Source organism: Candoia aspera, chromosome 8, assembly GCF_035149785.1.
Source record: "Candoia aspera isolate rCanAsp1 chromosome 8, rCanAsp1.hap2, whole genome shotgun sequence".
Lineage (NCBI taxonomy): Eukaryota > Metazoa > Chordata > Lepidosauria > Squamata > Boidae > Candoia > Candoia aspera.
This window is the reverse complement of record NC_086160.1, coordinates 73,476,998-73,491,147: the sequence shown is the minus strand read 5'-3', so window position 1 is coordinate 73,491,147 and position 14,150 is coordinate 73,476,998. Positions and strand designations below refer to the sequence as shown.

The following is a 14,150-nucleotide window of genomic DNA, read 5'->3' as shown; positions in this document are numbered from 1 at the left end:
TTTATTTAGCCCTGACATCATGGTCTGCTGTTGAGTCGCTCAACACGCAGCAGTAAATTAAACCTGGAGGCATCTGAAGAGCTTTCAGGAGGGAAGCGGACAAGAAAGGAAACTTGACAAGTCCAGCATCCGCCTTTTCAATTGAGAACTATGAGTGGTGCGCAGCACTTGGTCACGACATTGGAACGGGAAGCGGATCATCAGCTGCCAAAACGCTGGGTCAAAAATAGGCCCCTGCCAGGGCATTCTGCCAGACAGGACGGAAGTCCTTCGCTGTCCAGATCCTTAGGGGACCATCGCCTCTGTCAACACACCTGTGCAATGTTTCCTGATTCTGGTCTTTATTTAGGGAATGGTGGGACGTAACCGTGCCTGGCAGGGCTTGGTGCCTTGAGAAATGGCACGATCTCTCCAGCTTTCTCATGCAGACAATGTGTCATATTTTCTCGTGTTGGCATGATTCAGAAGGTGGGTGGCAAGCGCAACGTATATCCTGCACAGAGGACCAGTGGAGGCATCTATCTATCTATCTATCTATCTATCTATCTATCTATCTATCTATCTATCTATCTATCTATCTATCTATCTATCTATCTATCAAATTTGTCACCGCCCATCTCCTCCGAACAGAGGGACTCTGGGCGGTTTACAGCATAAAACAATAACTATACAATAAAATTCCAACATAAAATATAGACTAAAACAATTTTAATTGCATTGCTGTTTCTGCATCAGGCTTGGCCCTTTTGTGATTCAGAATGGCTTTCCCAAATGGACATGAGTGAGCGCGCAGCACCATCCTGCATGCCCCTTGGAAACGGTGATCTCAGACAGCTTCTGTTCCATTTGAGGTTACCGATGAAGGGAATATCCTGATTCGTCTGCTTGTCCCCATACAGGTAGTCCTCGCTTAATGACCACGATTGGGACCGGAATTTCAGTTGCTAAGCAAAGCAGTCATTAAGTGAATCTGACCCAACTTTATGACTTTTTTTGCAGCAGTTGTTAAGCGAATCACAGTGGGCATTAAACGAGCCATGTGGTCATTAAGCAAATCACACAGTTCCCCACTGATTTTTTTGCTTGCTAGAAGGTGGCCAGGAAGGTAGAAAATGGTGATCATGTGACATGGGATGCTGTGACAGTCTTAAATGCAAACTGGTTGCCAAGTGCCCAAATCATGATCACATGGAATGCTGTGATGGTCATAAGTGTGAGAACCGGTCGTAAGCCAGTTTTTTCAGCATCGTCGTAAGCCTGAAACATCACTAAATGAATGGTCATTAAGCGAGGAGTACCTGTATTTATTAGGAGCACAGATATTTCCAAGAAGTCCCTTAATTTGCTTTCCATTTCTGGCATTGTGCAAAACCAACATGTTTGCTGTTTGCTGTTGCATGTTGGCAGTGATGCTTTGAGGCTGCAGGAATGGGGTTGCCCCTTGCTGTGATGCCGGATAGAGAGAGTCGTGGGGAGTCAGATGGCATAGAAATTGAATAAATCAATACTTTCAGATGCTCAGGGATAGTGCAGACAACGCTTCTGGCTGAGGGCGGGCAGTAGACTTCCATGTAGCCTCTTGGCCCTTTCGTTATACGTTCCCAAATCTGATTATCTTGCTTAGGTTCTCCCTTGGCTTGGAGGGGCACATTTCTTTCTCAGATCCCCCTTGGTTTTCCCCTCTAACTCAGGCCTCCCTCCCATTCCCATTGCAGCAAACGCAACTTTTGAACTGGGAGCTACGTGGATCCACGGTTCCAATGGAAACCCAATCTATCATCTAGCAGAAGATAATGGCTTACTTGAAGAGACGACAGACAATGAGCGGAGCGTGGGTCGCATCAGCCTGTACTCCAGGAATGGGGTCGCCTATCATCTCACTAGCAGCGGTCAAAGGATCCCGAAAGATGTGGTTGAAGAATTCAGTGATTTATACAACGAGGTTTGTAGCTCAGGGCTCTGGAAAAGCTTCCTCTGACCTCTGGCTGGGCCTTAAGGTCATTTCACCCGCTCTTATTTTATTTATTTATTTAAAGTGATCCTTGGCGGCTCACAACAACCAATGACAGCAGTCTTACGGTAGATAGACAAAGAAGGACAGTCTTGCCCCAGATCATCCACAAAGATCCAGCTCTCTCTGATGGTGTTACCTTGCCTATGAGTGCTGTGGGATGGAGAAAGGGGCACTGAGGAACCCATGGGTATTGCTGCACTTGGCCAGCTCATTCCCATTTTGACTTCCTTGGGCATCTGTTTCACACTGGGACCAAAGGCTGAGCTTCAGGATCCAGCAGGAATCCAGATTTCTGTTGTGTAGGTCCAGATCTGGGCCTTTTCTCTTTGCAAGTATGAAATGAAATTCTGGCAGAAGTCCTAGCCCTAGTCCTAGCCCAGCCATGGCACATTTGAAAAGGGGTGTGCCCCTGGTGGGCACACGTCAGTTTGTTACAGCTACGGCTTGGGGAGGTGGGTTGGGCCCCTCATCCTTCCTCCTTGCAAGTAGTCAGCAGGACTTGATGGGAGTGACCTGCCAAGTGAGGTCCTGTGGCCGAGAGTGGGCTTGTACATGGGTCTCCATCTCTAATCCAGGACCTTGATCACTGTGCTACTCTGGATTCAGTACCGGTTCACTTTCTCTCCAGTTTGATTTAATATGTAGCTCAGCTCTTGCTAAGCAAGATTCGAACTACACAGTTGAAACTTCTTAGGACAGAGCGAAGGGGAGATACAGTGGACGGGTGGAAAATCGGAAAGGCCCTTGAGACATGCATGCCCATATCCTGCCTTTGCTCAGTGCAGAAATCCAAATTTAAGCATCCCAGGCGATTGATGGAATAGCCTCCACATGATGAATCCTAGGAAAGGGATCCCATGGTGTGTGTGTATGTGTGTATGTGTGTTTGTATGTGTCTGCATTGGGAAAAGTCAAGATGGGCATGATCACATGATCAATGTCCCATCCCTTTTTGCTGTGGGCCTCAAAGGGGTGGGGCTTTGACCACGTGATTGCAGCTCTGCTCTTGACTTTTTTGACCCCTCCCTGCAGACACTTGTGGGAGCCCCCGCCCCCACCCGGATCATGGGTTTGGCTCTTGTTGTTGCTGTGAATTTTTTTCTACATTCAGTCAGAATTGGGGGTTTTCTTTGTACTTAAATTCATGACTCTGTGCCCTGCAGTTTGGGGTGAAAGAGAACAAGTTTGACCTTTTCTGCAACACCCTAAATAAGTGGAGTTTTATTCCTTTCACAAACTTAAGCCATTATTTGGAGCTAAATTTGGGAAATTCTTATGTAACGTCCTTCAGTTGTAGAATTTATTGCCAATCAGTGGGGAAATAGCCAGTTTAGACAGCTTTGAAGGAAGGCTGAATCAATTAATGGAGGGTGTGGCCAGGCTTACCTTTGGCTCCTTGGCTGTTCGTCATGTCCTGAATTATAGAAATATCTTAAATGCCAGCTTTTGGGGAAGGACAATTGGGGGTGATAGTTGCCCAATTAACAATATTGATGACCTTCCTGATATCTCAAGTTGTGGTACAAAAGATGGATTACATGGGCCTCCTTATGTTCTTAAGTAAATCTCATGCATGGCTCTTTCTCCTAAGGATGTCTGTCTGGGGTTCCAGCCTTTGAGACTGTCAGCCAGGGCCGCAATTGGGGGGGGGGGGCAACCGGGGCATGTGCCCTGGGTGCCGTGCTGGGGGGGGCGCCAAAATGAGTGCTGGGGGGGCTCCAAAATAGGCGTGGAATCCATGTTTGCCCCGGGTGACACAGAGCCTAGTTGTGGTCCTGCTGTCAGCACTCAGTTTGCCCATTGGCTTTCTTATTAAAGGCTAGCGTGCTATGGAGCTGTATTTATTAGATCCTCTTAGAGCATTCCTAGCATCATTTAAAATGCTGGGAATTAGGATCAAGGTATTAATTAAAGCTCTACGGTCCCCTCTCTAGCCTTGGGGCTCTGCACCAGTCATTTCAGACTGGTGTTTAAAAATTAGGGCTTTTGGTTTGCTCGATACATGATACAGAGTAAAACACTGACGTCATTTGATTTTGCTTGTCTTGCGAAGGTGTGATCTGCGTCCTTTTGGCAAGCTACTTAGGAAAGCTTAAGCAACCTTGTGCTGAGCAGAAGGTTATGTCAGTTTTTGCAATAATAAAAATTGTTATTATTATTACTTTGCCAGGGAGAGGGTTCCAAAGCTGGGAGATAGAGCCCAGGTAGACTGCTGAAATTTCATTGCCTCCTGTGGTGCCAAAGGACCAATAGTCGTGTCACACGGCAGACTTGTAGACCCTCTCTGGCTGGGATAGCTTGTCCTTTTGGTGTGTTTCTGCGGCTGCAAAATTGAGGCTTTCAGAGGGCCACCTTTCCTCTTTCTGCTCGTTTGTGGGGATGGATACGCGGCATTTTCCAAGCGGTTCCAAACTTCAGTGGCAATGCCATTTGGTTTGCAAGGAGGAAAATATCAGTGATATTGGAAACAGAAGGTGTGGCAGATAGAAGATTTGGATTTGGATGTCTTCAGTCTTAGCTTTTGCAGCTCTCACGCTATTCCTCATCTCTGTTGGACAGCACATGATGTTTTTCTTATGCAAGGGAAAGTCACTTGCTGAAGGCCATAAATGTTGAGGCATGGCTGGCAAGGCTAATGTCCTCCCTCTCGTCCTCTCTGATGTCCAGCTTGGTATCCAGCCAGCTGATCTGCAGGGAGGTTGTAGAAAGGGAGCTAGAAAGGAGCTATGTTAGTTATGTGCATGTTGATGAGCCCAGAGGTGGCCTTGCAGTTGATCTGAGTCTTCTCGGGTTATTACACTTCCTTTTTATGCACCTTCTCTCTGTCTTGAAACAGGTCTATAACCTGACTCAGGAGTTTTTCCAGAATGGTAAACCAGTCAACGCTGAGAGCAAAAATAGCGTGGGTATCTTCACGCGAGATGTCGTGCGCAAACGCATCAAGGCCGATCAAGACGACTCGGAGACGATCAAGAAGCTGAAGCTCGCCATGATCCAACAATACCTGAAAGTAAGGAGGCGATGGGAGCCAGTTTGGTGTAGTGGCTAAGGCACCAGGCTGGATGGAACAACAGCTCCCAGAATTCCCCAACAGTTTATGACTGACAGCAATTGTGCTGAGAGGTGCACACTTCGTGGTACAAAAGTGAGGTCCTACATTGTTGAAAGCTGCACTGTATATGAAGCATAACTCAGAAATTGATGGGGCCCAAGAACAAGCTGTTTGATGCTGAAAATCTGAGCCATAACAGCTCACAGGGACACCTTGAAGCCACCAAAAAAAAAAGGGGATGGTGGTGGAGGAGGAATGGGATTGGCTTGGGAGGGCAAAACTGCTATGTTCTTCAATCTGGTCCCTTCTAGATCTATTGGGCTGAAAACTGGCTGGAAACTCAGGGACTAGACTGAGGAAGTTTGTAGTAATGGTAATGAGGTACAGTTCGTAGCACCATGGGGGAAAAGTCAAAACGAGTCAAAACCACTAAATATCCCAACAGGATATAATGCATGTGAAAGATGAGAGTCTTGGTCTACTATAAAGTTCCCTTACCTTCACAGCTTCCAGATGCTGTATATGGACTTCAACTCCCAGAATTCCCCAGCCAGCAGAGCCATAGCTGAGAATTCTGGGAGTTGGTCCTCACATTTGGAAGTTGCCACTGTAGGGAAACATTGGCCTAATATACTGAGGGTTGTCGGGTCGGGTCGGAATGACTTAGATCCTTGTTCTTGTACTAGGAGAAGAACTTCCTAATGGAAATACTGCTCTCTGATTCTTTTGGAGCAGGTGGAAAGTTGTGAGAGCAGCTCCCATAGTATGGATGAAGTCTCTCTCAGTGAATTTGGGGAGTGGACCGAAATCCCTGGGGCCCATCACATCATCCCTTGTGGCTTTATGAAGATCGTGGAGATCCTGTCCCGTTCCATCCCAGAGTCAGTCATCCAGCTGAACAAGCCGGTGAAATGTATCCACTGGAATCAGTCCATCAGCAAGGAGATAGAGCAAGTGGCTGACCACAACGAAGATCACGTGGAAGAAAACGCAGGCTACAGCGTCCTGGTGGAGTGCAAAGACTGCGAGTTCATCTTGGCTGACCATGTCATTGTGACAGTGTCTTTGGGGGTCCTGAAGAAGCACCACGAGGACATGTTCTACCCCCCGTTGCCTGAAGAGAAGGTGCTGGCCATTCAGAAGCTGGGCATTAGCACCACCGACAAGATCTTCCTGGAATTTGAGGAGCCCTTTTGGAGTCCGGAATGCAACAGCATTCAGTTTGTCTGGGAAGACGAGGCGGAGGCCGAGAGCCTCACCTATCCCGAGGAGCTGTGGTACAAGAAGATCTGCAGCTTTGATGTCCTCTACCCGCCTGAGCGTTACGGCCATGTGCTGAGTGGCTGGATTTGTGGGGAGGAGGCCCTCATCATGGAGAAGTACGATGATGAGACAGTGGCAGAGATCTGCACTGAGATGCTTCGCAAATTTACAGGTCTGTGGTTCTTCCCTTTTGGGCCTGGAAACCAGAAAGACCAGGTGGGGGTGGGGGAAAGAATGGTAAAATGATGGGTGGTGCTTGTCCCCACTGTGGCTCTGCCCTGAACTTAATCATGGTGCTATGCCCCATATCAGGGTGGGGCCAAGGGATATGTAGGTGGTTCCAAGGAGTCTCATCCTGTGGGAACACAACCAGTTGAAACATTTCAACAACACTTTTCAAAAGGGCTGTTTTGTTCTGGGGCAGGAAGCCTAATTGTGTTATGATTTGTGTCTTTTGTGCCTTAAAATGGCTGTGATGATTTTCAACAATATGGACCAGATAGAAAAGAGTTGGGGGGGCACATTCATTCCTGCGATCCTGATTTTCCCATTCCTGGCTTAGAAAATGGCTTTTAGCAAAGAGCTCTTCCTTAATTCCCTCCGGAACTCCCTCTGTGATACGATGACAATAATTGAGACGTTGCTGTAAACCAGTGTTTTTCAAACTTGGCAACTTTAAGATGTCTGGACTTCAACTCCCAGAATTCCCCAGCCCGCGTTGCAGCTGGCCTTGAAATGTCACAGTGAACCCCTCTTGCCCAGCCATTGGCTTCCTTCACACAACACACCTAACCTGGTTATTCTATTTGTTTATTTCCTGAGTTCACACAATCCGTGGAACCAGAAACTCAAATCCACAAAAACAAAGCAAGGTTAACATGACCCACGCTTAGCATGTTGTACAAATGCATCTTCTAAGTCAGTGTTTCTCAACCTTGGCAAATTTAAGATGTGTGGACTTCAACTCCCAGAATTCCCCAGCCAGCATGCTGGTTAGGGAATTCTGGGAGTTGAAGTATACAGGGCTTAAAGTTGCCAAGGTTGAAAAACACCGCTGTAAACTCTTAATCCAGCTATTGTTGAAGATCACTTTTCTAGTCTCGTCCCTTAACCTTTTTAAAATTTAGATGTGCAGAACTAATCCTTTAAAAGGAAAGTCAGTCTCTTCCTGAGAAAGAGACAGGAAAAAGGGCATGCCTGATTTTGCAGAGAGGGAAGAATTAATTGACAGGACTAGGGAAACAGGTTTTGGTTTAAAGCAGTTTAAAAGTGCCTGCCCTATATTTCTTTTTGGTCTGTTTTCATATGGAGCCATCTTAAATCAGATTTCGGTGATGATATGACTGAAACATTCTGCACATTCTTAAGAAGTGCAGAATATTTTTCTTAAGTATTTTTATCAAGGGCTTTGGAAGTAGGTACTGTTGCATTCAGCCTGGTTTCAGGTTAATTAGCTGTTCTGGTATAGGCATTACATTTGCAGAATGTGAACCTATCTATCTAGAATGCCACTTGTGTGGACTTTCTCCTTGGTTCTTGAACTTTTTAGAATTCAGTCCTGCTCAGCTGTGTCAGAGTAGCCTTCTTCAGCCTTAAGCTTCCAGATGAATTGTCTCCAGTGTGTTCCGAGAATGGCAACTGGATAGACTTGTTGGAGAATAAGGAGAGCTGAAATTGACTTGATTGGGAGGGAACCAGGATGGGAAAATTGCTTTAGGTACTGTAAACACCTGGAAGAAATCCCGTTACAGGGAAGAGCCATCATATTGATTATCTTCTTATTGAATAACATGTCAAGCTTTCTTCACTTCACTTCATGTGTCCATGAAGTCACCGGAGTTGATTTGAGGGAGATCTTGCATGTTTATTTTGACCACCAGAATGACTGGTTGTGTGCACCAGTAATGGTCTGTGGGAATGACCTTGGGAGACGGCAAAGAGACGCAGCCAAAGGATTGGTCAGATAAAAGACAACTTAGCCCGCAGCAGGAATGCAAATAGGACTCGTGGCTCAGAAGGAACCCTCCCGAATTTCTTGGGCAGTAAAGGGGGCGGGGGGAGAGATGTTCTTTCAGACCTGCAAGATTCTGTTAATGTAGCCTTACAATAAGGTAGAATTAGCTCATCTGGCCGTGTTTCTGGTCTGGTCTACCTCAGAAGGTTGACAGCACCAGATCTTCATAAACCCAGCCAATAGTGATAACTCTCCAGTAGAAGAAAATATTTGTAGCTGAGAGTTGGACTGTGGCGTTCTTGGTGCTCTCTGAGCTTGGCTGTTGGCTTGCAGACGTTTCATGACCCGACTAGGTAACATCATCAGTGTGAGTGAGTGTGGGGTTTGCTGCCTGTCTATATACAGTGGCTTGATGTTACCTGGTTGGGTAATGAAATGTCTGCAAGCAAACAACCAAGCTCAGAGAGCACCAAGAACGCCACAGTGACAACTCTACTTCAAAATCTGGTGGTCTCTTGCCTTTGAAGAAGAAGGTGAGGTCGCATCTCTGCCTTCATACTGACCTTTGGCAGAATTGGGACAATCAAGCACAATTACTATTTTGGTGTGCCTGTGAATATCAGTGCAAGATTCTGGATAAGACTCCACCTTTCTCCTAATCTTGGAATTTGGGGAAGGGCTGTAGGTTGATCTCTACCCTTATTGAGATGTTTGGAGGAATTTTAAAGTTCTTCTCCCCACTTCAGGTCTGGCAAATGATGTCCAAGGTGAGACCAGGTCCTCCTTAGGTATCGCTTGCCATTAGAAATTTGTGGGTACTGTTGAAGGACCAACTAAAAGAACATTCTTTTGAATCAAGCTTGAATCCTAATATAGGTAGTCCTTGATTTGCGACCACAATTGGGACTGGAATTTCCATTGTAAGTCATTGCAGTTGTAAGTTGAGTCACCACGTGACTGGACCTGATTTTATGACCATTTTTACAGTGGTTGTTAAGTGAATCATGGGTCGTTAAGTGATATACCATGGTTGATAAGCGAATCCAGCTTCCCCAATGGGAGTTTTTTGCCAGAAGACAGCAAAAAACATTGCAAAATGCGATCATGTAACTGCGGGATGCTGCAACTGGTTGTAAATGCAAGCCACTTATAGTACAAAGCACCCGGAATGTGATCATATGACCGTGAGGTGGTGGTGTGACGTTTTGCAACACTTGGAACTGCTTAACAGGCTGTAAAGCACCCATTCCAAGGCGGTCGTAACTTCAGGCTGTCGTTAAATGAATGGTCGTAAGTCAAGGACTACCTGTAACTACATGGATACATCAAGATTGTTTTCTTGGAAACAGTATGGAAGTGATTGATGGCTGTTCCTTGCTTCTCTTATGTTGTTTGGACTTCTCAGTCTAGTTGACGGCTAGATTTTGGTTAAAGAACAGTCTACGCATTAAACCAAATTTCACAAACGATTCTAAATATACTGCTTGACTGTCCACCCTGCCCCCAGTGAAAGCACTTCCCTGTTTCTTACCCTGGTTTGGAGACGTGAGTCAGCTTTCAGGTTATTTACCAACATCATGTATAGTACTTGTGTCTGCAGAATAGAAATAGTGGACTCAGAGAATCGTAAGTTACACCCAAGAAATGTTGTCGACATGTGCTTTCTGCTGATTGGCATATTTGCATTTTAATTTGAAGATGCTGTCAGCAATGTTTCACAAGCAGAAAAACCGGTTTTTTCTTTGACTGGGGCATGACCGTAGATAAAATGTCAGATATCTCTGCAACAGTAATCAGAAGGAGTGTGGTGCAAAAGCTTATGCTTTTTAATAAAATTTATTTGAAAGATGCCACCGGATTCCTCTTGATTTTTGACGACTATGGTAGACTAACCCAGCTCTGCAACAATAGGTTCAGAGAGTGTCGTGAGAACAATTTCTTTTGGACCAACAGAGACCCAGCTTAAACTGTGCCAGCAATCCAACCTTCCGAAGTCAACAATATTGTCTTGTAAGCGAGGCAAATGCGTTTTGATCCTAGATCAAAGTGGACTTATGAGTCAGGAGGCAGGGCAGCCTTTAATATCGACTATAATATGAACAGATGTAATCTGGTGGCAAGAGCAGAAATTAGATTCACGACCCCGTGGAAGGCATTCTGTGAAGTTGGCAGCTCAAAATCCGGAGGACTCTGTTGCCCCTTTCGTTAAAATTAAATTTTAAATATTGACATAAAAGTTTAAATATTACAATTTAATAAAATTGGTTAGTTGGAAAAGAGTAACAGGCTTCTCCTGATCTAGGGCTACTCTAGACCAACACAGCTCTCCACCTACAATGTCTGAGTGAAGGTGGTGGGTAGGGAAGACCTGGAGAGATGTTGATGTGAAGTCTTTCTCCATCTGTGCCAGGAATATCCAAAACTGATTGCTTCTATTTAATGTGGAAGAGCCATGTTGCAAATCCCCTGGTTTATTGGGGAGATTTATATCCCACCTTTTCTTCGGGAGCTCAAGACAGCATACACAGCCCTGTCTTCTCTCGTTTTTCCTCATGACAACCCTGTGAGGGAGGCTGAGTGAAGAATGGAGTGACTGGCCCAATGTCACCCAATGGATTGCTGTGGCAGGTGGTAGACTGGAACTCTGATTTCTGTAGTCTTTAACTATTACACCGGACTTTCATTTCAAGGACATCTTTTCCCAATAGCTTGTCTGCTTAGTGTGACATCTGTAGTCCAGTTGGAAGGAACCTCAGAGATCATCAAGTCCAATCTCCTCCCCATGCATGCTGGCTGGGGAGTTCTGGGAGTTGAAGTCCACACATCTTAAAGTTCCCAAGATTGAGCAACACTGGTCTAGAGGTTCTTCCTCATGTCTACTCTGTATCTACATCCTTAAGTTTTATCCCATTAGTTCTAGCCTGGTGCAAGAAGTCTGAACCCTCAGTGTGACTGTCCTTCAGATATTTGAAGACGGCTATCATATCTCCTCTTAACCTTCTCTTCTACAAGCTAAGCAGACCCAGTCTTTTAACTGTTCATCGTAGGGCTCAGTTTCCAGTCCTTTCACCATCTTGGTAGCCTGTCTCTGGATTTGCTCCATTTATCAATGTCTTTTTTAAACTAGGATGTGCAGAACTGATGCAATACTCCAAGCGAGGCCTGATCAAGTCAAAGTAGAACAGGGTAATTACGTCTCCCGATCTGGACTCTACACTCTGCTTGAAGCTCCTCAAGATGTCCTTGGTCTTCTTTGCAGCTGCATTAATAAGGCTGTACAGGTAGTCCTCACTTAATGACCATATTTTGGGACTGGAATTTCGGTTGCTAAGCGAATCCAACCTGGTTTTACAAACTTTGTTGTGGTGACTGTTAAGCAAATCACAGTGGGCATTAAGCGAACCACGTGGTCATTAAGCAAATCATGTGGTTCCCTGTTGATTTTGTTTGCCAGAAGCTGGCCTGGAAGGTCAAAAATGGTGACCACAGACAGTCACAAATGCAAACTGTTTGCCAAGCACCCAAATCGTGTTCACGTGACCATGGAGATGCTGCAATGGTCGTAAGTGTGAGGATCAGTCGCAAGTCATTTTTTTCCAGCACTGTCATAAGTTTGAACTGTCACTAAACGAATGGTCATTAAGCGAGGACTACCTCTACTGGATCCATTACTAATAGTATAGAACCACCAGCGCTAAGATGCAGGTCACAATGAGCAAATACCTTCCTGCTGGAAAAACAGGGCCAACAGGAGTCCTAAGCTTCGGGTTACCATTTGGGATTTTGTATTTTTCACCAGCTCCCACTACCTCCCTTTCGGTTTAGGGAATCCAGACATTCCGAAACCTCGGCGGATCCTTCGATCCTCTTGGGGCAGCAACCCCTATTTCCGTGGCTCCTACTCCTACACGCAAGTTGGGTCGAGCGGAGCAGATGTCGAGAAGCTTGCAAAGCCCTTGCCTTACGCAGAGAGTTCCAAAACAGTGGTAGGTATTTCCGGGGAAGTAACCAAACATCACCAGTCAGGTGAAGGGTTAATGCCCCAAGGTGGTCCATCTGGTGGTTTGATTTCTAAAAATTATCCTTCTTGAATATGATATAGGGGCTGGAAAACCCCAGCTGGTGAATGGGGCCACTGAGCAGTGGCAATTGAGCCTTGTTTTCCTCCCACCCACCCAGCTGTAGCCTCTGAAGGTATGTAGGATTCATTTGCCCAGGGGGTGGTAAACCTTTCCTAGTTTGGGGTGCTCTCCCCATTTCCGAATCATCATCAGATTTTTGTGATCTTCCCATCATTTTATATGAGATTGTCAGGACCATCGAAATCCTGCCAGATTTGGTAATAGTACAAGGTTTTTTCCATTAAAAAAATAATTAATTTGTGATTTGGGTAAGTTTTGGGGGGCTGGCAGCGGGACATCAGGAATGTGTTGCGGGACCTGGCATAATGGTGTCTTCTTTCAAGACCGTCTTGACTCCATACCTGATATTCTTGATAACCACTGAGAATATCTTCTGATTGTGGAGGGACCTAGATGTAGTGAAGGAATAAATACATATTTTCTGAAGCTCTTCCTGGTGTCCTCGGTCCTTTTGGTTCCTGAAAGGTAATTTGATAGAATGGTGTTCCTGTTTTGTGAAATGTTTCTTAAGATGCTTCCCTCCCCCTTTTCCTCCTGTTCCTGTCCCTCACCCGGACCTCCAGCCTATGCAGGTGATGTTTTCGGGCGAGGCCACGCACAGGAAGTACTATTCCACCACCCATGGTGCTTTGCTTTCTGGCCAGAGAGAGGCGGCTCATCTGACCGAAATGTACCAAGATCTTTTGTCTTGCAAGAATTGAGATGCTGGACCTTCGGAAGACCCTCTGACTCTTGATTCCTTTTACTGTTGTGCATCTAAACAAAACTTTTATTTTCCTTTCTTTTTTTAACTGCTGATCATAGAAACATTTTTATCTTTTTATATTAAAAAAGAAGTCTTAACTATTTTAACCCCTAGTTGGTGGACTGTAGCTTCTTTTCATGTACTGTATCGTTAACAGGAAAGGGTGCTCTGACTGCCTGGAAAAAAGTTGATTCTTTGTGTCATGCCTTTTCTAACTGTACTTCTGGAGCTATTTCTCTCCATTTCCTCCCTTTCTTTCTCTCCCAGTATTGTAAGTGCCTTCTGTAGTTCAATAAATGTTGCAATGGTCATTCTTTCCTTGCGTGGGCCCCATTCATTTCAAGAAGCATTGGGACGACTCCTTCTGCTCCTCCTCCTCCATCCCCCTCCTCCTCCCTCCCCCCTCTCCTCCTCCTCCCTCTCCCTCTCCTTCTCCCTCCCCTTCCTCCTCCCTCCCCCCTCTCCCTCTCCTTCTCCCTCCCACTCCTCCTCCCTCCCCTCCCCCTCTGCCTCTCCCTCTCCCCCTCCTTCTCCCTCCCTCTCCCTCCCCCTCCCCTCCTCTCCCCCTCCCTCTCCTCCCTCTGCCTCTCCCTCTCCCCCTCCTTTCTCTCCCCCTCCCCCTCCCCCTCCCCCTCCCCCTCCCCCTCCCCCTCCCCCTCTCTCCTTCCCTGTTCCCTGAACTCAAGCAACCGTGCATTCAGTAAAGCGTGGTTCAACAACCTAGGATGATGTGGGAGCCAGGCATTAAACAAGCACAAATGCGCCCATTTCACAATGCTGCTTTGGGTCATGACACGAGCAGCATTCCTCTCCCCCCACCGCCAGTTTCCCTTTAGCTGGAATTATAGTACAGTTTCCTTTCTTCCTTGGACTGTGTGAGGCGTGTGTGAGACAGTAGGAAGACAGAAGCCTTCAGACTCTGCAGTAGGATGAGCTGAAATCCTCCTGATTTAGCAAAATTCTCCAGATTTCAGCAAAAT

The 14,150-nt window shown here is 46.0% G+C and overlaps 1 protein-coding gene across 3 annotated transcripts in view; it reads left to right on the top strand.

The window, feature by feature from the left end:
* SMOX (spermine oxidase) overlaps positions 1 to 13,484 on the top strand; it is a 53,956-nt gene extending 40,472 nt beyond the window's left edge. For 2 of the 3 annotated variants that reach the window (XM_063309766.1, XM_063309767.1), the window contains exons 3-7: positions 1,716 to 1,942; positions 4,851 to 5,024; positions 5,799 to 6,501; positions 12,109 to 12,269; positions 12,989 to 13,484. In XM_063309766.1, coding sequence (XP_063165836.1) covers positions 1,716 to 1,942; positions 4,851 to 5,024; positions 5,799 to 6,501; positions 12,109 to 12,269; positions 12,989 to 13,126 — 1,403 coding nt within the window. In that variant the 3' untranslated portion in view covers positions 13,127 to 13,484. The remainder of the gene's footprint in view (positions 1 to 1,715; positions 1,943 to 4,850; positions 5,025 to 5,798; positions 6,502 to 12,108; positions 12,270 to 12,988) is intronic. The other variant, XM_063309770.1, reaches the window with a different exon arrangement.
* The last annotated feature ends 666 nt before the right edge of the window (positions 13,485 to 14,150 follow it).